General features: G+C 42.1%; 3 protein-coding genes across 4 annotated transcripts; all 3 read left to right on the top strand.

The window, feature by feature from the left end:
- Window positions 1-4,192: 4,192 nt before the first annotated feature.
- Window positions 4,193-7,351, top strand: si:ch211-120k19.1 (uncharacterized protein LOC563199 homolog). Of its 2 annotated transcripts, none has more exons than XM_047599046.1 (6): window positions 4,193-4,406; window positions 4,568-4,768; window positions 4,861-5,205; window positions 6,330-6,400; window positions 6,491-6,520; window positions 6,600-7,351. In XM_047599046.1, the coding sequence occupies exons 3-6, from the start codon at window positions 4,872-4,874 to the stop codon at window positions 6,717-6,719; spliced, it is 555 nt and encodes a 184-aa protein (XP_047455002.1). In that variant the 5' UTR covers window positions 4,193-4,406; window positions 4,568-4,768; window positions 4,861-4,871; the 3' UTR covers window positions 6,720-7,351. The 2 variants fall into 2 exon arrangements, with proteins under 2 accessions (XP_047455002.1, XP_047455001.1); XM_047599045.1 differs by having other exon boundaries at window positions 4,194-4,406; window positions 4,568-4,764.
- Window positions 7,352-7,573: 222 nt separating this feature from the next.
- On the top strand, window positions 7,574-11,381 carry rpl18 (ribosomal protein L18). Its single transcript, XM_047599625.1, has 7 exons — window positions 7,574-7,702; window positions 8,319-8,405; window positions 8,541-8,648; window positions 9,496-9,594; window positions 9,679-9,802; window positions 10,483-10,552; window positions 11,249-11,381. Exons 1-7 carry the CDS (start codon window positions 7,700-7,702, stop codon window positions 11,322-11,324), a joined length of 567 nt encoding a protein of 188 aa, XP_047455581.1. The 5' UTR covers window positions 7,574-7,699; the 3' UTR covers window positions 11,325-11,381.
- A 303-nt stretch (window positions 11,382-11,684) lies between these two features.
- sphk2 (sphingosine kinase 2) lies at window positions 11,685-22,162 on the top strand. The gene is made up of 8 exons (XM_047599622.1): window positions 11,685-11,774; window positions 13,284-14,892; window positions 16,686-16,835; window positions 16,938-17,032; window positions 17,136-17,251; window positions 17,616-17,819; window positions 17,935-19,567; window positions 19,871-22,162. Exons 2-8 carry the CDS (start codon window positions 14,430-14,432, stop codon window positions 19,931-19,933), a joined length of 2,724 nt encoding a protein of 907 aa, XP_047455578.1. The 5' UTR covers window positions 11,685-11,774; window positions 13,284-14,429; the 3' UTR covers window positions 19,934-22,162.
- Window positions 22,163-22,381: the final 219 nt, after the last annotated feature.

Raw genomic sequence — 22,381 nt, 5'->3', positions numbered from 1 at the left:
TATGGGACGGTGATCTGGATTATGAAGGGGGGCGAAGAATGACTGAGCAACACCCTCAAATGGAGTGAAGTTGAGGTTATTTTCACAGTGCAGCGGCATGCAGTGGTTCTCTGGCTGAGGACGCTGGTACGCTTGTAGCTGTGCTACGTTGTAGTGGCAGCTGATCGGGGTGGAGAGCTGGCTCTGGGCTACATCCATGCTTCGAGGTGGTTTCAAATTGTTAAGTTGTTCCTCTGTCGTGTGTGCTCTTTGTCCCTGCATCTGTGAGCTCCTCTGGTTACTAAGGAAGTGATTTGCTGTCAGTCCCTGATCTCCTTGACAACTGTATCCATATTCTAGTCTGTAATCGCCTCCCTCACACTGCAGGTCCTCCGCTTCAGTGAAGCCGTCTGACCGGTCCGCCAATGTAACGTCATCAGCACCGACCTCACTGAACCCAGCGTCACCCTGGCATGCACAAATACTTTCGAAATAGGCCTCTAGGTCCATGCAGCCTCCCAAATCCTTAGTGCCGACACTGAAAAGATCCATTATGTCAGTCAACTGACCCTCAGCAATGTCAGTGATGCTCCTCTGAGTCTGTGTGCAGGCTGAGACGTCGGTGAGCATTTGAATCGAGAAGTCGCAGGAGTCCAGGGACAACGGGGAGAGCTCTGGAGAAAAGGAAGGAGAGGAGTCCACGTTTTGGGCAAACTGAATAAAACTGGAGTCATTCAGTGGTTGAGTGTCTTCTGAGAAACCGTAAACCGGTTTAAATTGACTCTCATCATTGTAATACTCATTATGAAACAGCTCTGTTCTGTGATAGAAGTCCATACCCTTTGGGGAGCTCAGAGACGTGAACTCAACCAGTCTTTGACTTCTGCTGTTTTTTTTCTGTCTCCTTTTGTTCTGGTTGTTTATTCTAGCTATGCAGGTGGAAGGCTGTGACATGGTATGATGATTACAAAGACGTCCCAAGTCCGGTTGTCTCTTTTCACCGACCTCACACAAGTCAGAGGAGACGCCGCTCTTCAGCTTCGAGATGCTGTCTGTGTCTGTGTGAACACTGCCTTTGTCTGGGTCTTGTGGACAGCCACTTTGAGACGGGCCACCTGATTGATCGGGAGTCTCCGGCTTGTGTCCCGACAGGGAGGACGTGTTTTTGTCCTCCTCGTTCACATAAAGAGCAGATGCTAGCCGGTGGTTTGCTGCTTCAATGTCTGCAAACTTTCTGTGGACAGAGACAGATCAAAGAAATAGACGGAAAGTCAAGACGGTAGCTGTGACGCATTAAGACGAAGGTGCCCAACATTTCTATGACTTCAACCAACCAATTTCAGAACTGCTATCATGTATATGAAGCTAAAGATTTAGCAGATGATTAGCTTAGCTTTGTAGAAGCTGTCCAAATGAACAGTCTGCCTGTCGGTAATGCATTATATTACATCCACATGTTTTAAACCAACATCCTGTGGTTTTACGTTATAAGTTGGCCTATTTCTTAGCTGAGTACACTGACTTCCTAAATTGACAGATTGTCTTAGCTTTCACTGTATCCACTGTGTATATGCTAAGCTAACGGGCTGCTAGCTAAAATTTCCTTCACTCAACTACAAGGTGAAAGGCAAATAAGTATATATTTTCAAAATGTGAAACTATTCCTCAGTTAGTTAATAGATTGTTTAGTTTGAACTGTAGGGGGTCTGACAATATCCAACAGCACAAGTGTTCATGCCCTTTTTAAATCAGCCCGTTGTCTTCAAAGCTGGACTATCTCTTACATGGCTACCTTGACTGTTGTTTCCCAGGAAACCTCATAGGGACGACAACCAAGAAATGTGACAAAATATCAGGTAGCAACTTTCTAAAATAAGGCAAATTTTCAGAAACGCTAAACTATTCCTTGAAATTCAAGTACTCTTATTGGTTCATTCTCAGATTAGGCGTGAAGAGGTAGTACACTTCAGAACATCAAATAATGTCTGACTCCTTAGATTTGTGTGGGATTTAAATGCCACTGCTTGGACAACTCCCTCTCTTGAGTTTTTATGTGACGGGCCAACACACCTCTGAATCATGTTGTGCAGGAAGCGGCGGTGGTTGACCTGGCGTTTGGACGGGCGGTTCTTCCGGGGTTTCTGCAGGGTCCTCATCATGTGACCTGCCGCTGAAGTTACAAAGGTGTAGAGGTCTCGTCCCCATGGGACCCCTCGCTCCAACCCAGGCTCCAGGCTCACAGAGATGGGTGGTCGCATGTCTGAGAACAGCTAGGCCCAACGATCAGTAAAGACAACATAAACAAAAAAATATATAAGAACATACAGTACATGTAAATCTAAACAGCTGGGTTTCCATTTCGAAGGGTATCCACAGATAAAAAGTTTAGGAATCTCTAATTCAAATGCTCATTTATTTTCAAGCTGTGTGGATGGATCAGAAGTTGTCAGACAGTTACTGCAAACAGAGGTCTGAAGTGCATCTGTAGTGCAGGTGGCAGACACTGCAGAGCTCTTACAGTGACCACAAGAATTAAATTGAGTGAGAATTTAGCGACTGAAAAATAATCATAGAAGACGAAGCTTCAGATCTTGACATGTGTAATACCTGAACAGTATAATGGTAATTCTTGATTTTAAAATCTTAAATAAGTAAAAAGAGCTCTTGCATGACATATTACATAACTGTAAGGCACCGCAAAATGTTCTGAAGAAAATGTTTTTTTGAAAAGGTCCACAAGTTTTATACACTTTACAGTGCATATAAAACATTAAATATCATTATCGTGATAGCATATTTGCCCAAGTCACTTGAGTGTTTTTGGAAAACAAGAAAAAATACAAGTTTTAGCAAGCACATTGGTATTTTAATTGATATTCAGTCAAAAGTGACTTAGGCAATTATGCTATTAAGCTAACAATTAAGCTGTAAAGCTGTTTAGGGTTCAAAGGTACCTCTGAAATTCAGTTTGATAGTAGTAATTATCTATAAATACTCATCTGAAGCACCTTAAAAATGCATAAAAAGGACAGTGCTTGAGTTAATGTACATATTTAATTTGTCCTACTAAGGAAAGCCTGTGTGAGATGAAAGATCAAGTTTTAAAAAAAAAAAAAAAAGACATGAGAAAATGAAATAGGAACAACTGAAAACTGACCTTGACAACTAATGACAGGTATTTTTTAAAACAGGATCCATAGCTGTTCTGTATAGGTTCAACACTATCACATATAACAAAAAACCTTTATTACCTCTTGGTCTGCAGGCTGCGGTGCTTCTCCTGTTCTTCCTACAAACTGACGTGAAGACCAAGGAGGTGGCTGCTCCGGAGAGAGGTGTGGTGGTGATTTGTGTTGATGTATGTGTGCGCCTGCATTGTTCGGCCTGTGTGTACGAATTAATTCAACGACATCGGTGCCCAATGCAAATGCTCAAATTCCTTTTTTTTTTGTGTGTCCGGCAGTATGAATGGAATCCAACTTCACAAATTGATAGCGGGAGAGGAAGTGAGACACGATGAGAGGCTCTGAAAAGAAAGAGGCAATTATCTGAGAAGTCAACCACTTGTGGAAGTGTGGGCACACGTCTCCATTGTGTGGCACACTAAAAGCAGCTTGTTAAATACTGGGAGACACAAACGCACCAGTTGAGGCAGTTAACAAGCCCTTAATTGATCAGCTTAAACTCTGGCCCTAATTATCACATTCTCAGAGGGAAGAGCTAAGATGGTTGCTAGTGGCTTTAATTGACCTTTACAATTCAATAGCACACCTTCCAAGTACAGAATTTTACATATCTATGGCAGCAGGTGGGTGAATATGCTGCCCTTTTTACTCAAATGGAAAATAAAAATACCAGGCATGATGTATTTTATTTATTTATTTTGCTTCCACATTTTAATTTGCACATTTTGCTGTTGACATTTTAAAAAATAATAATAACTCCAACCCTCCAGAGGACAAGCAGTTATAGAAAATGGATAAATGAATGAATGGTTCCTTATTACTGACTTATATTTTTTATTCTTTAATGTTTGTTGGGTTTTCAAAATGAAAGTAACATTTGGCAGTTGTATAAGTTTGCCTCAACATAACAACAAACAAGTTTGGCAATTTCAAATTTAAATCATTTTACTTGTAGATTGCGTTTTTTTTTCTTTTTTTTCCCAACAACATCTGACTGTGCAGTCATCAACACGGCTTCTAAATGCAATAACATGACCTGTGGCCTCATCAAATGGTCAAGATCTTGTGGATTTTAAGTTTTACTTGAAGGAGGGAACCACAGCTGCAGGAGTGGCACCTATTTATAGCACATAACACATGTGCTTCCAACCAGAAGGCTACGCTGCCGACTTACCAGTGTAAGTCATGCTTGCTGTCTGACCCAGTCACTGCAGAAATTACTCAAGTGATCTTGTTTATAAGGTAAGGCATGACAGCCACAATAAATCGCCGTGTCATAAAATTAGCGTGTGCAATGGGTTGATTGAGTCGGATGAGTTTGACATAACTCCTCTGGTACAGGCTGCAGATTATTGCTTAGTCTGTAACTTCTGTATCGTTCCTCACATGTGCTGTTTTCTCAGATTCCTCTGGCAGGCTGATAAAGGTTTTATCACACATTCCCTGCACCAGTGGCAGAACTTTGACCTGGTGAGAAGACCTCCGTCACTTCTAGAGTTACCTCTGCTCCTCCTCCCCGTGCAACAGGACCTATCAGAGAAGACTTTGTGTCTCTTCGGCTTTGGAAATTGAAGAAGAGTGAGAAGAGACAAACTGAAAGGCAGGTTCGACTAATACTAGACACTAATAGTGTAATTCAGTGACACTCAGCGGCCCATTGTTGGATGAAGTCAGCTTTAATTCTCTCCCTCATCAGATTGATTCACCATGAACCGGGTTTGGGCTGTGTTCAAAGCTCACCCGTACATCAGTAACGTCCTGGGATACACAACGCTGTTCGCCTCCGCTGACCTGATACAGCAGAGCGTGCTGGGCAGGAAACCCAAGGCAGGATCCACACCCGAGGACTCAGCTGGTATCGACTGGCGTCAGACAGCCAGAGTGGCTACCGTCGGCTTTTGTTTCCATGCCAACTTCAACTATCACTGGCTTAGAGGGCTGGAGAGGATGCTGCCGGGAGGTGGAGTGAAGGCAGTGGCCGGGAAAGTTGTGGTGGATCAGCTGATTGCAGCGCCGCTCACCATCAGCGCCTTTTACATAGGTAAGTTTGTCATGAAGACTTTTGAATTCATTCCTCTTAATGCCCATGCGGCTTCAAATATTCAGATTCACTTTACTGATCTGTGATTTTCCTTATACCTCATACTTCAAATATACACGTACTGTAAATCCATCTTCTGGTCAGTCACAACTTAAAGTAGGACAAGTTCTCTGAACACACAACTGCACTAAATCTTTCAGCTGTTTCTGTATTTCCAGCATTCCTTCCAGTGGAGACCTGGAAAACTTCCAGCATAAATCTTGCTCACTATAACAATACAGCACATGCATCATCTTTTCCTCTTTTTCTGTCTCTGAGAGTAGGTCATTGGCTGTTACTATGGAAATGGGTTCGTTGCTGTAGCTGCTGGAGTCCTAATTACAATCTCCTCCTAGGAAATGTAGAAATGACACCAAACAAACACATCCCAATCACTATAGTTTTCCCCCAAAAAAAGCTCAATTAAATGAGAATCACCCTTGAAAGGTCAGAATATCTATCGTTGTGAAATATAAACTCCTCTTTGTGTCATGATTAAATAGGAGAATATGACACAAAATGTACCTACTAAAATGTAGCTACAGGGCAGAATAATTACTAATAATGAGGAGAATCGTGTTTCTAAATAGATTATTAAGACATTATTTATTTCTTCTTCTTTTTTAAAAATTTAATATTTTCAAAGGCATAAAAAAAGTTCAGGAATCAAATGCCAAACATGACATAGGGTGTGAATAAAAAGTCCAATACAAGTTTACATTTTGACAAAGTGTCTTTTTTCCCTGCTGCTGGCAAAATATAACCATTAAATATTTATCAGTATATGATTTTAAAAATCAGCAGTGTCTGTATACGGAAGGTGGTTTGTGTCATATTCTATGTCTCTTTCTGTCATTATTGACTTTTGTCAGCTTTGTTTTTCATATATTAAATGTCAGTTGAATAGTTTGTCTGTATTAAAATCTCCTACTGTCATGTGCTGACCTAATCTGTGTGTACTGACTGAAAGATGAACCCCAAGTAAAAAAAAAAAAAAAGTTGTTTGACAGTTCCAGACTTGTTATCAGTGTTATCATTTTATTTTGATTGAATCTCTGGGATCAAAATCAGCCTTTTTGTTTCAGGTCTAAGTTTACTAGAAAACAAACATGATCCACTTGAAGACTGGAGACAAAAATTCTGGACATCTTATAAGGTACATACAAAGTCATAGTTTGCCCTGGTGATCGTAGTGGTTACATGTTATACCAAGTATATTTATTAATTAATGTCTATTAATCTTTAGGCTGGAGTCGTGTATTGGTCCACAATGCAGGTGAGTTATTTTTTCTCCACACACCAGTTCATAGAAATGCGTAGACATTCATCTTTTTTTGTCTTTTCTTTCACCGTAGGCAGTAAACTTTGCCTTCGTCCCGCCGGTGGCACGGACAGTGTTTCTGGGAGGAATCGCACTGACTTTCACAATCTTCCTGTGTCACCTCAGACAGCAGCGGAACCACAAACTTGAATAAACTTCACCCTCACACCTAAAGTTTTTTTTTTAAATGATGATATTTATTGTCACTTTTGTTAAGACAAATTAAATAAACTGAGGAGATAATGGTCACATCTTGTATCAGCTGTGTAGTTTAATTCCCCTGTCTTAGAGAACATTGCATCCGTTCTCATGTTACTGCTGGATTTTCAGTACATCCTGAAGAAGGATAACTTTGTCAATGATGCCATATATTTTCTAACCAATAAAGCTTTTCTTAATTTTTATTCAAATATTTTTATCAAGATATAAATTGGTCAGTAAATCTATTTTTTCTTTCTCACACAATCTTAACAGTGTACTTTGCATTTTGTCTCTAAAATTTGAAATATGTATTCATTTTTGATAAATACAATGTTATTTATTAATTTTCATTATTGTACATTTTCATTATTGTAAAGTAATTTATTAAAATAACATTTTTTACAAATTTGCAACTGATGAATAATCCAACTGATAGCTGTAGTATACAATAACATGAATGAATGAATTAAAATATTGCTAAAATATTCATCTTCCTTGCTCCCAGATGTCTTTGAACGTGCATAAGTTCTGCCACTGTGCAAAATGGAAGATGATTAGGATTACTTTAAATGACATTTAATAAAATCGAAAAACAAAATTTAAATGTTTTGCATGTTAAATGTATGTTTTGTACTTGGTATTATTTGTAGCAAATGAATAGATGTGTACTTGTGATTTAGATAAGCATTAAATAAGCATAATTCAAATGAGATAATAATAATAATAATAATAACACACATAGGAAAATACCCTCTCTTCCTCGTTCTCTTTCTCTTTCTACCACTGGAGGCGACATCCTAAATCATCACAGCTGTTTTGATCGAGGCTGCCAGGAAGCGCATACCCTGTAGCCAATCAGACGCCCGAGATTTCAGCTCACAGTTTATCGCGAGAACTCTGCCCTTCCTTTTCCCTTTTCGTACTGAGTCCAAGATGGTAGGTGCCGCTATCTGAAATTTAAAAATGTGATAGCTTAAGAATCCACGGTCATCCTTTGAATTAAATACCTTTATCTTATGAACGGGGACATTTATATGTTCATAACATCATATACGATATTACCCTGTGATAATTTCGTGTTATTTGACCATGTAATTTACATTAGCTTACCCACTTTTCCAACCGACAGGCAGCCACTTTAAGCCTTGAGGTTGACCTGAAGTTATTTCTAAACGAGCCCTGAATTAATAATATTCTGCCAAGTCGCAGTTTGTGTTTCGCCAAGGTTCACGTGTGTTTAAAAATGTCAAACCCAGCCAAACTTAATAGTATTGGTTTGTTTTCCCTCTTGAGCATGTTAGCGGTTAGCTAACAGTGTCAACGTGTGAACCGGCCTCTGCTACGTGTTGGATGCTGAAATTATGTATGGAAAATATGTAGTGTGTTTTACTACTAACTTTAACTCTTCGTATTGTAATGTTAGTTCTGCGCTAATATCGGTCTAGTTAAATACACCCTTTAAGATTAGCAGTGGAGCTAAGGTGTCAGATTTATCTTGTAGGTGCTGGTTGTTGACTGTTCAATACATTAATGTTTGTGTTCACTATCAAAGGGAGTCGACATCAGGCACAACAAGGACCGTAAGGTTCACAGGAAAGAACCTAAGAGCGAGGATATCTACCTCAGGCTCCTGGTCAAGGTAAGTTATGCTCAGATTCTGCACATGGAAATAACATTGGTGATACTAATTACCTTGAGGTGTCTGGTTGTGAGTTTTAATAATCTGATCACAGGTATTCCTAACCTAATTCCTAATCTTGCTGGTTTCTTACAGTTGTACCGGTTCCTGGCCCGTCGCTCTAGTGCTCCCTTCAACAAGGTTGTCCTGAGGAGACTGTTCATGAGCAGGACCAACAGGCCTCCCATCTCCGTCTCCCGCCTGGTCAGTATGAGACTTTTGTCCCACCTTGTCAAACACCAATGAATCCTCCTTTTTGTCTACGGTGTAGTGTGTTACTGGTCAGGTTCAGAACTGGCATTAACATGTGGCCTGAATACGAGCATCCACCTGTATTTATGTGTTTACACCTTGCATTAATATGCATTTCCACCTACATCTTAATCAGGTTGATGCTCTACATCTACGAATAAATGTCGGTATGATTATGTAAATAATAGTGGTTACAAAAGAAAGTGGCTTCATAACCATGAACAGTTGTGTGCATCCTGATGAGGGCAGAAAGAAGTTCTGAAACATAGTAAGCTTACCAACTTGAGTACACAAATGAGTTATTATTTAGGTAATTTATTTCCACCCTGACATTTGTTATAGATGCCTGCACTTAGCTCAGATTATAACTTGAGCCTTGGAAGCATCCATGTGCAGAGTAAAGGCCCAGACCCATTGTAGTCATGTTTAAGTCTGATTGTAGTATTTTCTAAGCAATTTGACAAACATCAGTTGGTTTGCTGATATTAAATCGTTTCTGTTGAGTCTAATTTATTCAGCCACTATGGTGTAGTGACACATGCTTATGCACTAGGCTTATTCGCTGGTGATATGTTTGAGGGATTGAGTTTAACTTGTGTACTAACTAACTAATGTGTATTCCCATTAGCTTTAAGGCTAATGCTTAAAATAAAAATCAGGTCAGATCTACTTGCAATTACTGTCACCCAACCACTAACACATTGTATATTTACCAAAGACCTAATCAAGAATCAGGGCAAGTATTAAATGTTGATATTAATGTTGAATCTTCCTGTGTTTTTTTTTTTCTCCCCACAAGATCCGTAAGATGAAGCTTGCAGGCAGAGAGAACAAAATTGCTGTTGTCGTGGGAACAGTCACTGATGATGTGAGGATTCAGGAGATCCCCAAGCTCAAGGTAAGCCTTTTAATTCAGTTATCAATTTCCTTATTTGGTGACCGTTTGTCTTTGCAGTAGTCCACATGTCCTGTTGTCTTGCAGATCTGCGCTCTGAGGGTTACTGACGGTGCCCGCCGCAGGATCCTGAAGGCAGGAGGCCAGGTGATGACCTTTGACCAGCTGGCTTTGGCTACTCCCAAAGGACATGGCACAGTGCTGCTGTCAGGTAACTAACTGTTGTTGCACTTATTTATTTGCAACTGGGGTCATGCAGTATATGCTTTTACAGAAACCCCGGACATGCTGCTGTTACTTAGATTCGTTCTGCTTTGTTGTTAAATGATGTGCAAGTTATTTCTATCTGGTTGCTTTCTGAAGACGGATGTGAAGTGATGTACACCTGACAAACACTTTCTGGATATCTTACTTCCTTTCCGTTCTTGGGAATACTGGACACGAGTGTTGCTTTTGTTATCGCCTTAGTGCTGCCACCTGAGCATTTCCTTTTAAAAGTTATTTTTGGATACGAACCGACTTTCTCAGTTAAACTTTGGTGGAACAAAGAATTACCAAACAATACCAGTAACTCCATGTAGTATGTCCTGGTGTTCTAGTAGTGATTCTGCTGTGAAAATTATTGGTATATAATTTATACTTCTCATTACAAGAGAGGCTGCAGGAGAAGCTGCTATATACATATACACACTATATATGTGTGAGGGTCTTAGGGTCAGCTGCAGTTTTATATTAAATATAGCTAAATATAGGTGTTTAAGGTGTTTTGTATTTTTTTGTTTTTTTTTTCCCTTATAGCCTGTCTAAACCTTCAACCTTGATGGTCAATAAAGTGTTTGAGGTGTGTTTAGCATTTATATCTGTATTTAACTTCTACTATTTGTTTTTCAGGACCCCGCAAGGGAAGAGAGGTGTACAGGCACTTTGGAAAAGCCCCTGGAACTCCTCACAGCCACACCAAGTATGTGTTCAGTTGTTACTTTAGTCAGGCTGTCAGGGTAGCAAAAAAAACAGAATTGGAAATCTCTTTTTTTTTTTTTTTTTTTTTTTTTTTTCATCACAATTTGGGGTAATTTGTAGCTCGGACGTGTCAATGTGCACATCTACCTTATATTGTGGCCAGTATTTGTTTTCTCATTATGTTGTGACATCACTTCTATGTTTTATAGTAATATTATAATTTAAAGAAAACGTTTTGTGTAGAATCCAGTCATCAAGCCGCCAAAGAAAAAAACATACCTAAGTAATGAAGAACATTAATTATTGAGACGTAACCTCCATGTCTGTCACCGAGCTGTTACAGTAGCAAGAAGGAATGTATTGTTGACAATGATCTGACACTTGTTTTCGGGAAGAAATGTCTCTTACATTCCACCTTTTGTTAGATGTGTAGAAGTTACCGGGCTGGTACTCATGTCCTATCAACATAGTTTAATGATGATTCACAATAAGACGCGAACACTTTACTATAAAAGGTAACAATGACGCTGCCTGTAAGTTGCGTAGTGTGAGAAAACAATGAAAACAACAAACAATGCCTATTATTTAGCTCTATGGAAGAATTGAGCTTTTACACGTGCGTGTATTGTTGCGTTGATCAGCGTTGGCTTTGTCTTTAATGATGTTGGTATTAAACAATTGTTTTGTCTCTTTCTAGGCCCTATGTCCGCTCCAAGGGCAGGAAGTTCGAGAGAGCTCGTGGTCGCAGAGCCAGCCGTGGCTACAAGAACTAGTCTGTTTTGTTGTTCCATGCAATCTGACACAAATAAAAGATTTGGCTGTACAAAAAATGAGTTCTTTGTTCTTTCTTCAGCCTTCCCTGACAGTGTTGTTAACATGTGATAACATACATTTAAGCAGACCCCGGCACTCTGATTAACATCACAGAAGAAGACTCTGATGTGGCCGCAGCTGTTTTTCTCTCAATTACGCCAGTTTTAATGTAAATGTTAAAGGGTGAATTATTCGATCAGTATTTATCAGCTGGCCTGATAACAAATGACTTAGCCAGGAAGTGGTGGCCTGTCAATGATTGGAGAATGTCGGTGGGTGTTGCAATGTTTTCCTTATCGTCATTGGATTTCCTCTCCGCCGCTCAAAGCTGCTGCTGCTGCCTCGTCTCCAGACACTTCCTGCACCCACCGAGCCGCGGCTACACAGCCTGAGACCGGAGACAACATGAGGTAATCTGTGGCTTCTTTGGTTGCGTTGTGTTTGTTTCTACTTGGTTCAAAGCAAAGCCGTAGAGGCAATAATGGTACGCGCATATAATTAGTTTGTCCTTTTACTCGTGTAGATGGAAGCGGACCGTAACGCCCGCTAGCTAACACTGCCATATTAACCTATCTGCGCTAACTTGGGTACCATGTAAAACCCAACTAGAAATCAAAGGCATCGACTTAAACAAGAGCTTCATATTATGAAGACACTGTGGACTCGGTTTTAAATTAAATAGCTTTTCAGTACTGTAGTAAGTTGTCTTAAAGTTGGTCTACAGGTCGACTGGTCAGTGCTGTGTTGCTGTGGTCAGGTTACAGGGGCTAACGTCCTGCTAGCTCCTTTATTTAGCGTCAATTAAAATATAATTACAAACTCTTGCTTTGTCATACGTAGTTTAGAGGATGTGATGGATTTTACAGTTAACTCTTCGGCTTTACTGTAAAATCCAGCTGAAGTAGAGTGAGTGAGCTAGCTGGCTAACAGTCTGTCAAACTGCTAGCACTAGCTGGACAACATCGACTAAAGTTTAACAGTGGAGCAGCTTTTAGTTTCCCATTAGACCACCCGACGACCTGATAATACCGCTTCTAGGTCCGTTTGGTTAAAAGAGATTGCCGAATTCAAAGCGTATCCCAGCTTAATGTTGACCAAAATACCCAGAAGTCACTCAACAACAGCCTCATTGTGTGGGAGATAAACTTAGCCTGTGCATATTATTATTTGTGGGGGTCCCCGCCCTGTGCTTCAAGGACGTAAGGTGCAACAATGGGCATCAGTCAGGTCCTTTTCTGTGACTTTTATCAGGGTAGGACATCAGCCAAGTATTGATTGTGTCTGCACTGCAGATTGCCTTATATTTCCTGACTGGCATAAAGAAAGCCGTTATTAATATAGAGTGTACAGATGTCCCACAGTGATAGTCCGGTTATTATACTTTTATTCACCTCAGTTATGTTGACCATTATTGAGTTGGCTTTTCATCTAAGGTTGTTAAATGCTGACTCTTATTGCAAAACCTCTAAATTCCTTTACCACTTAGGTCAGCAGTTTTTGAAATCTAAAATTGTGAAAGAAACCCTGTGTCCCCAAATCCTGTTTGGCAGAAGCCCTTAATGTGAAAATGCCAACCAAGTGCGGTCATTGTCGAGCAACCTTTCATCCGAAACAATGTGGTGTCTCAGCACAGTCGTTGAGTGTGTGTGTGACTCTTAGTCATGCTATATACTTCGGTGTAGACGCACCTAAGGTCAGGGGGTGTGATGCCTCTTGGATTGCTTCATGCTGTAATCGTAATCTCCTCCCCTTATCTGTACATGTTCTGCTCTAAGAAGTGTGGTGCAGAAGTATTTTCCTCCGCACAGTAAATTGCAGGCGAATGACAGGGACCCTTTTATTCAGTACGTGCTCTTTTCTCTTTTCTCATGTTTGTGTTTTTGTGCCACTTTTACAATTGACTGTTCTTCCTCACACAGGAACAGAGACCTTCGTGAGGGAACGTGAGGATTGACTAAAGGACGCTAAGATGACATAAACGAAGGACCCACCTAGAACTGTCTCCTTGTTTGTGTTTTGTTTTGTTTTCGTGTTCTTTTTTTTTGTTTTTGTTTTTTGTCTTTATTGTTGCCTCACCTGTCTTACTTTGTGCTGACCCTCCTCTTGTGGAGCGTGTCAGTTTTTGGGACATGAAACTTTAATGTATCACACTACTGTCTAGGGACTGACCTTGTCACGTGTCTTGTCTGCGTTGCATTTATCAATGAGATTCAAGATAGCAATAGAGGTATCAAAGGTCTTGATGTACCTGCACTTATCATATCTTTGTGGCATTAATTATAAAGCAGGCAGCACTTACCATGCAAGATACTTTACAGACATTTTTAGTTGTGCATTAATTTAATTTAATTGTTATAGCCTCCTTGTCTAAACAAGGTGTGTTTGCTTTTTTTTTTTGTCTTATGCCTACTTAATGGATATATTTTTAATGCAACTAAGAGTTTCAGTTTTGTCCATTTGTGTAATTATTTAAAGTTTTATTCTTAATGTAAGCAGCTGCTAGGTTGCCTTATGTTGCTATCACAGTAGGCGGCATTAAGTTGAAATGTAAACTTATTTTTGTACTTATGCAATCTTTGTGAAGAACACTTTTGTTGAGTTGACTGATTTTACATTTTTAAGACTCGTGGTCTCTGAATATGTTGAAGTATTGCGTGTCCACCTTTCAAACTGGCAGCAAACTGTAGAAGCTGACGTCCTCAGATCAAACTGTGATGGGAGCTTTCTAACTGTGACGCAAAGACTGGTGTTTAGCAGTTCTCATCTGTACTGGATAAATACTCTAAACAGAAGAAGCTAAACTGCAGGAAGTTTTCGTTTCTTTTCAAGTGAAGACATATCTGGAACGGATAGACGGGGGACAGAAGACGTTGTCTCTTGAATTAAAGCACTGAAGAGTAAGAAACCATTTTGAAGAGATTTCAGGGATAAAGTTCTCAAGACAGACATTCAGACACATTTCCTCTGGTGAACCTTAAAGATCTGTCCACTCAATCCCCAAACTGTAGAAGACTATAACCTGAAGCTCATCAGACTGATAAACTTTGTCCATCTGAGCATCGAGGATGCGATCTCCAGACCCTTCCTCACCTTCTCCAGCGGAAGCCCTCCTTCACGGGCAGTTTGCCAGCTGGGGATCAGGCAGCAACAGCAACAATAACAGCTGCCCCAACAGCCCTGGTGGTCCAGGAGGGCTCTCCCCCGCTGCCTCCCCGACTCCGGCCCCGGCGTCCAACTATGCCCTGACGCTGACGCACACCCACATACATATTCAGCGCCTGTCACCGCGGCCTGGAAAGGAAGCCCGTCTCCTGCTGCCTTTGTCGGAGCTGGTGGGGTGCAGCTGCCCTCGCTCCCCGGCGCCCCCCCTGCTGGTGCTGTACTGGTACCCTCCGGGGAAGCGGCGGAAAGGGGTGTCCCGGCGCCGGCAGGTGAGGGCCTACCTGGCGGAGAGCAGGCCCGAAGCGGAGAGGTGGTCGGCCGCCGTGCAGTGTCTACTCAGAGATGTGACCGTGACTGCTGACACCGGTGAGTGTGTTTTCTGGGCTCGTCCGTCCACGTTGTTGCTTTTTACCCTTTAACTACACGTTACGTAAGTGCGTGCATTTTGTGGGTTCTGAGACAGCTTTCATGTCAGTATGTCCTGATGATGTAGCTTAAGATACAGTAGCTTATGAATGGTTGCGAACACCAAGGGCCATAGCGGATCATTCTCAGGATGAGTCAGTATTCTGATTCACTTCCCTTTTAATCACCAACAAACGTTTTCTATTTCTATATGTTTTTCTATGAACCACATTCTCTTTACGTCATTTGTTCCTTCTTGTCCCACGCATGTACATTTTGATGGATCAAGCTGAAATAGATCTTATTCGTCTGTTACCCAAACTAATTTTACTAAGGGACCTTGATCATTGGTACATTAAATGGCTTTATTACCCCAGATAAGTGTTTCTCCCTTATCTGACCTTTACATTTGTCTCCATGACCAAGACTTGGTTTCATGTTTTTTGCTATAGAAGTTCACACAATGCTGCCTCATTCTGCTTTGATTTATGCCTCCTTTGTTAATGTCTGCTAAGTATAACTTCACAGTGACGTAAGACCTTCTGTGTACATACAGCACACACTCAGCCTCTGAGTATACGGTACCAAGATTGGTTAAGTATTTATTTATTTACTTATCTAGCACCAAACAAACAACACTGATTAACACTAATGCACATGAAGACAATGTGAGGTTATTCACTGTATTTATTTTTTGTTTATTTCAGTTTCATGTCGCTAAGTCTTATTCTTGAGGTTATGTGTATGTAACTTTTTGTTATGTATGTGCATGTATGTGCTTTTTTTTAATTTCCTTCTTCTTATCTGTACTTCACACACAGTCTGTATCATTCAAAGTCAAATGTAGAGACAGGGAGGGTGGAGTGGCTGGTGCTGCTTGCCACCCCTTCCCATTTTCTAAATTCAGTGACCTCCGTTTTGAAAGAGATAACTCTCACCATGTGTGTTTTTACCCTTTTCTCACCGTACCCTGTGCGTCACATACGTAACCAGAATCTTTTGTTTTCACTTTCCTCCTCTTTAGACTTGAATCTTTTTGCTTTCTTTTAGTCTTAACCTATGACATCACAGCCCCCTTCCCCCAACAGTGATGAAGCATTTTTATTTTTCCCAGTCCTCTGCTTTTCCCTTACCTTCTACTCCTTCACTCATAACTAATTTAACCGACTCAGCATTGCTGAATCAGTGCTGTCTGGATTCTGTCCATTTTTATGGTGGTGAGCGTTACAGCTGTGGTTAGTTGGATTTTCTGCTGATTTGCTTTAGTTTGTTGTGTAATCCGGGATTATCTGCGGTTTCAGCGATTTCGTCTCCTTCCTGCACAGTTGACATCCACCATGCTACGTCTTAGTTGGCACTAACTAGACATTTATGTTTCTAATCCACGTGTTGAGATGAAGAACGAGTTGAGGAGACGAGCACAGTGTCTTTCCTTTGTTAATTCTGCACAGAAGTTGAATAAATTTAATTTCATTTCATTTTAACCATCTTTACATTTATGTCCTTAAAATGACACACATTTCTTTTACCGTGTATCTGAACCGAACCACGAGCGATGAGAATTCGATCCCGTCGGGTGAAATGCAGGAGGCTTAAATGGTTGAATGTGCTTAACCGTACCAACGCTGTAGTGACGGCTTAGCTTACGTCCTAGTTGGCTGTCTTTTTGAAAATACAATGAAACGCTTTCTTTGTCCCGGACAAAGGTGAAGCTGGCTTTACCTTATTCGTGCTTTCCTTTCTGCTTCACACAGAGTTTTCAAGAAGTTTGCTACCTCGTCCCAGACGACTACTGTTATTGGTCAATCCCTTCAGTGGAAGGGGCCAGGCAATGCAGTGGTGTCAGACCCACATCCTGCCAATGATCAGAGAGGCCAACATCAGCTACAACCTTATACAGACAGGTAGTACACCAAAAAAAAAAAACTGTCCCTGGAGGCAGATCATATTGTGTATTTACTTACTGGACATCAATAATAGACACTAACTGAATTAACCTCTATCAGAACGACAGAACCATGCCAGAGAGCTCATCAGAGAGATACCTCTGCAGGAGTGGGATGGCATCATCATTGTTTCTGGGGACGGCCTGCTGCATGAGGTGAGGCGCCTCACACAGTGACATTTAAAGATCTGTCCAAAGAGGATGTGTTGATGTGTTGTTGAATATCATGTTCTAAATCCTTCGTCCTTCTTTCCTGCAGGTCATTAATGGGTTGATGGAGCGCCCAGACTGGGAACAAGCAATAAAAACACCCGTCGGCATTCTGCCTTGTGGCTCTGGCAATGCACTGGCTGGCTCCATCAACCATAACGCAGGGTGGGAACATCCTCCTATCATATCTTTTAGCTTATGATTGGTTATTTAGTAATTGAGGCTGGCAAGTTAACAGGATTTTGGACACAGTAAGATATTTAGAATAGTTTTTGAACACAGAAATAGTGTGAATGAGCCAAACATATCACTGACCTCTTGTAAGGGAGCCTTTTGTATTTATCAACACAAGCAGACCAATAAGTGTTTCCCATAAACTAAAAGCTAAGTGTTTTGTGTTATTATTGCCACCTAGTTATCTAGGACTAGATATCTGAGTAGTGGTTCAGTGCTGTATTGAACTGTTGTCTCAGTTCTCTCTTTATCTTGACTAACGGGGCTGTTTTTTGTATATTTATATCTCCCTCAGGTATGACATGTGCCTTCGAGAGCCCCTCCTTTTGAACTGCTGCTTTTTGCTCTGCCGAGGCGGCGTCCGACCCATGGACCTGGTCTCTGTGACAACAAGTCCCGCTCCCTCCAACAACAGCCGCGCCGCAGCGCCCAGGAGACTGTTTTCCTTCCTCTCTGTTGCCTGGGGCTTTGTGTCCGATGTGGACATTGAGAGTGAGAGGTGGGTGTGCAGTTGCTTTCACCGCTTACTTGTTATTCGCTCATTCGATCACGGCTCTATTTCTTCCAGCATCATGCGGCGTCACTCAGTTTCTTGAACTCTTTCGTTATTCCAGGTATCGTGGCCTGGGCTCAGCTCGCTTCACCCTCGGCACCTTGGTGCGCATAGCTTCTCTGCGATCCTACAAGGGTCGCCTGTCCTTCCTGCCGCCCTCTGTTGTCAGCGCGTCGCCGGACGTGACGCCTCCTCCGCCGAGGAGACCCCTCTCCCGCAGCATCACGGAAGGCCTGGAGGGCTTCTGTCGAACGCCCATCCATCGCACCTGCTCTGACATGGGCATCAGTGAACAGAGGAGTCTGCGCAGGGGCGAGGGAGAGAGGGAAAAGGAGGAGAGGCAAAGAGAAAGGGAGAGGAGAAGGGAGAGGGCCAGAGGAGGAGGAACTGGTGTCGTGAGGGCGAGCAGTCTGGCGGAGGACAAGGAGAGGGAGGGGGAGATGGAGATGGAGGCAGAGGAGGAGAAGTCGGGGACGTGCTCGGAGAGGTCCGGGACGAGCTCCGAATCCAACGAAAGGGACGACTGCAATATGAGAAGGGAAGAAAGGTTGACGAGGATCAAGGATGAAAGGGAAGATGAGGGAACAGCAGAGCAAGACTCTGGGAACATGGAGATGGAGGAGGAGGAGGAGGAGGTGACGGGGAAGGATGGGGAAGACAGCGGCGGTTCCGTAGAGGGGGAGGGAGTGGTGCATGCAAGAGAGCTGGGAGAGAGCTACGGCGTGGACATGGGTCGAGAGGCAGACGAGGAGCCGAGGTGTTGTAACGCGTACGAGGACGGTCTTCAGGAAACCAGACAGGTGCTCAGGAAGAACTCAGCCCCGTCGAGCCAGATAGCCGACGCTCTCTTCAGCCAGCCGCTCAGTCGGGAGGCTGACACAAACTCTCAAACTTCATACAGGGTCGAGGACATGGATCTCAACGGAACCTACTACCAGAAAGACGCTTATCCACAGGATGTCCCCCGCGAACGCTCGCTCACCATCTCGTCTCCTTTCCGTCACTCTCCCTTCTCCTACAAGCCCAAAACCCTGGACCAAAACCAGAACGCCTCCCGGCCGAGGCCCCTCTCACTCCTCCAGCACTCCCACTCCAACTCCCTCCCCCCTAAACTCCCCTCCCTCTCTTTGTCTCTGTCTCCAACACCTCCATCTTCCCCCTCGTGCGCCTCCCCACACTCATCGTCCTACCTCGTCCCCCGTCCCAACACCCCAAATTCGAGCTCGCCCTCGCCCTCTTTACGCACACCGTCCTCATCTTTTAACTTCGATATCGCCGAACCAGCAGGGCCATTCAAGAACTGTCCATTTGTCTCACTGCCTTTAAATCTACCGAGGGACGACTTGTTACCCCCCCTCGACCAACCCCTCCCGACCCAAGATTGGGTCACTATCGAAGGGGACTTTGTCCTGGTCCTGGCCCTTTATCAGTCCCACCTCGGGGCCGACCTCCACGCCGCACCCCAGGCCAAGTTCGACGACGGGCTGATCCACCTGACGTTCGTGCGGGCAGGGATCTCCAGAGCCACTCTGCTGAGGCTGTTCTTTGCCATGGAAAGAGGAACCCACCACTCGGTCAGCTCGCCGTACGTGAGCCACGTCACCTGCAGGGCCTTCAGGCTGCAGCCTCTGTCTACGCGAGGAACGCTCACCGTGGACGGAGAGCTTGTTCCATACGGACCGCTCCAAGCACAGGTCAGAAAGAACAGTAATTGTGCTTGGTTTTGAATTTATTGAAATTATATGAAATGCTGTAATCTGTGTCGGAACTGTAGACAAGCTCCTAGGCCCTGCTTTGAAGGGCTGACAGTTTAATTCCTAGATAAATGTGTAGATAAGTCTTGATTATTTGGCGAGAAAACAGTCCTCAAGAAAAGCTATTTTATTTTATTTGTACACAGGTATAAATGCTATGGTGTTGTGTTATTGTGACATATCTTTTATTATTAGTAGTTATTATTAGTCACCTTTTTTTTCTCCGATCTCTCTGTTTTCCAGGTTCATCAGTCCATGGCGCGTCTCATTGTTGGAGACTCGGGTGTGAAGGTTACCAGATTCTGATAAGAGACTGGTTGAGGTGATTGACATATCAGCAGCACTCTACTTTATTACATAATCTCCGCTGTCATCTCTGCTGGGGGGGGGGGGGGGTATCATAGAGACTTAAAATAGCCTGGCCTGGATTGCAGAAACTGCTTTTCTGGGGATTATTGAAAGGGATAACCCACCGAGCCACACAACATTGGAGCATGACTGCAGGGATTAATAGCGAATTTGAAAATGGATGAAAAATGCGTCTCATTGCACAGCTGTTGTATTACGCTCAGCGTACCTTTGCGAAGCATGAAAACTGCACAGCCTGGGATAATAAGAGGGAAGAACAAAAGAATGTTTATGTTTTTGTTTTTTTGTGCGGAGAGTGCATGTGTTGGATGTATACGTAGTAGTATGCATGCGGAAAAGCACTACCTGAGTTTTGCCTTACATTGAGATGGAGATTAATCAGATTCGATTCAGAGAACGTTGTCTTTAAACATGAAAAGTCATAAAAAATACGTTGAGATTCACTTGGGTCGGCACCCGTGACAATTGCCCCTGATCCTTTATCTTCAACCTCACCTCCACTTCTGATGTCTGAATCCAAAACCTTGGCCCTTTAGAGGAATGCCTTATCTGGCACTGTACAGTGCAGTTGTACCTTTGCCCCTTTTGTCTTATGTAAGGAACCTGAATCTTCTTTGTCCACCTACGTAGAGTCAGTCAACTACTTCAAAACAATCTTTTCAGCATGCTACTCAACCACTGTTAAGCATCAGTAGACGAGATGTGGCGACGAGTACACTTTAGCTCACACTAGTGAATCAGTGTAAAGCAGCGAGATCAAGCTTTTCGTGGTCATCACTCGAGAAGGAACGATGGCACCGTTGAACGGTGGACCATTATTACTTTGCATAATCTGCTTGTTTCTCTCGTGGATGCACGATGATGATGATGATGTCAGTGATATCAGTCTTTGCAACACATTGAACATAAAAATGTCTGAACAAAGCAAGCTTTTTTTGTCAGTGCTTTTAGCCTGTTTGTTTTTTTAAAAAAAAATCTCAGAATCACAGCTTTAGCCCTCAACACTATTTTAGACCTAGCCTACATCAGTATCTCTGAGTTAAGCGTAACTAGAAGACATTACCTGCCTCAGTTAGGTCGTCAGTAGTGCATTTATTTTGCACAAAAACTGGAGTTGAAGCACCACAGGAAATCACACTAGAATGCGTAGTAGTACCTGGACACAACTAACACAGTCAGATGCAGTGTTTTATTTCAGAAAATGGATGCGTTAGTGTAGGTAGCCTAGGTCAGATACTAATAAATGAAGCACATTACATTAATCAAATGGTGTTGCAATTTTAAACACTGACAGTTGACTTTAGAAACTTCAAAATCCTGCAGTAGACATAAAGTAGTCCACTACACTGAAAATTCAGCAGTGCTGTGTTGTCAGATAAGATATTTGATCATGAGATAAATCTGCTTGACGAAAAGCATTTTGCACTGTGATAAATTTGCCTGACAGACCTGTATTTAACAAAAAAACAAAAAAATAAAATGTCTTGAGAACAATTGATGAAAACTGAGAACAAACAGCAGATTTGGATCCCTACAAGAAATTGTTGTGCTGTAGGAATTGATTTTGTTCTGATAAAACCTGCTGATATATTTGGTCTGGACAAAGTATAAATCGATAGCATGTGCAATGTATCAATCAGTAGTGAGATCATGTGCCAACTGCTTTGGTCATCAGAAACATACTGTACGTCCTGGTCTTGCCTGGACAAATCAATGCCTTTGTATTATAAGCCTGTAAATTCTGGCTGTTGATCATGAACTGTTTAAACCTGACTGCAGAAAATGGAGTAAAATGTTTTGCTTACCACAATGATAGTTGTGCTATTATTTTATTCCTTTAAGCGCACAATGCAGCTAGACTACCACAGTTTCCCTGTGCTTACACGGATACAGAATGTGATTGCAACATTTTACGTCTGGGCTTGGAAAATTACCAAATAGAAGAATCTAGAAACACAAAATGTTTACTCTCGATGTTCAAGAGGACTAGTTATGACAGTTTACCTTCCTAAAATTTTTGTCGTCTATGGCCATAGCTGGGACCATGGTGTTATAGATGAAATTGTAATTATTACTAAAAAAAAATGAAAGCGTATACAATGTACAGTTAATAGTTATATATGATGATTTGAATAAACATAACTTCATAAGTTTGTCTGGAGCAAATTCATGCATGTTTGTCTTTTGTCACACAACTCTGTCTTCATGCTTTGATCATAGTGATAAACTCATTTGAAGAAAGTGGAACTGTGTAACTCAGGAACGATTTTGCTAATCGGTGGAATTGTTTTAAATGAAGCACACAGCTTAAAGGATTATTCAGTGCAATTGTCCTTGTCGGTCTAGGTGTAACAATAACTAAAATGGATAAAACAGAGTAACCAT

Source organism: Mugil cephalus, chromosome 11 (genome assembly GCF_022458985.1).
Source record: "Mugil cephalus isolate CIBA_MC_2020 chromosome 11, CIBA_Mcephalus_1.1, whole genome shotgun sequence".
Lineage (NCBI taxonomy): Eukaryota > Metazoa > Chordata > Actinopteri > Mugiliformes > Mugilidae > Mugil > Mugil cephalus.
The sequence above is the reverse complement of the archived record's forward strand: the minus strand, read 5'-3'. Positions and strand labels throughout refer to the sequence as shown.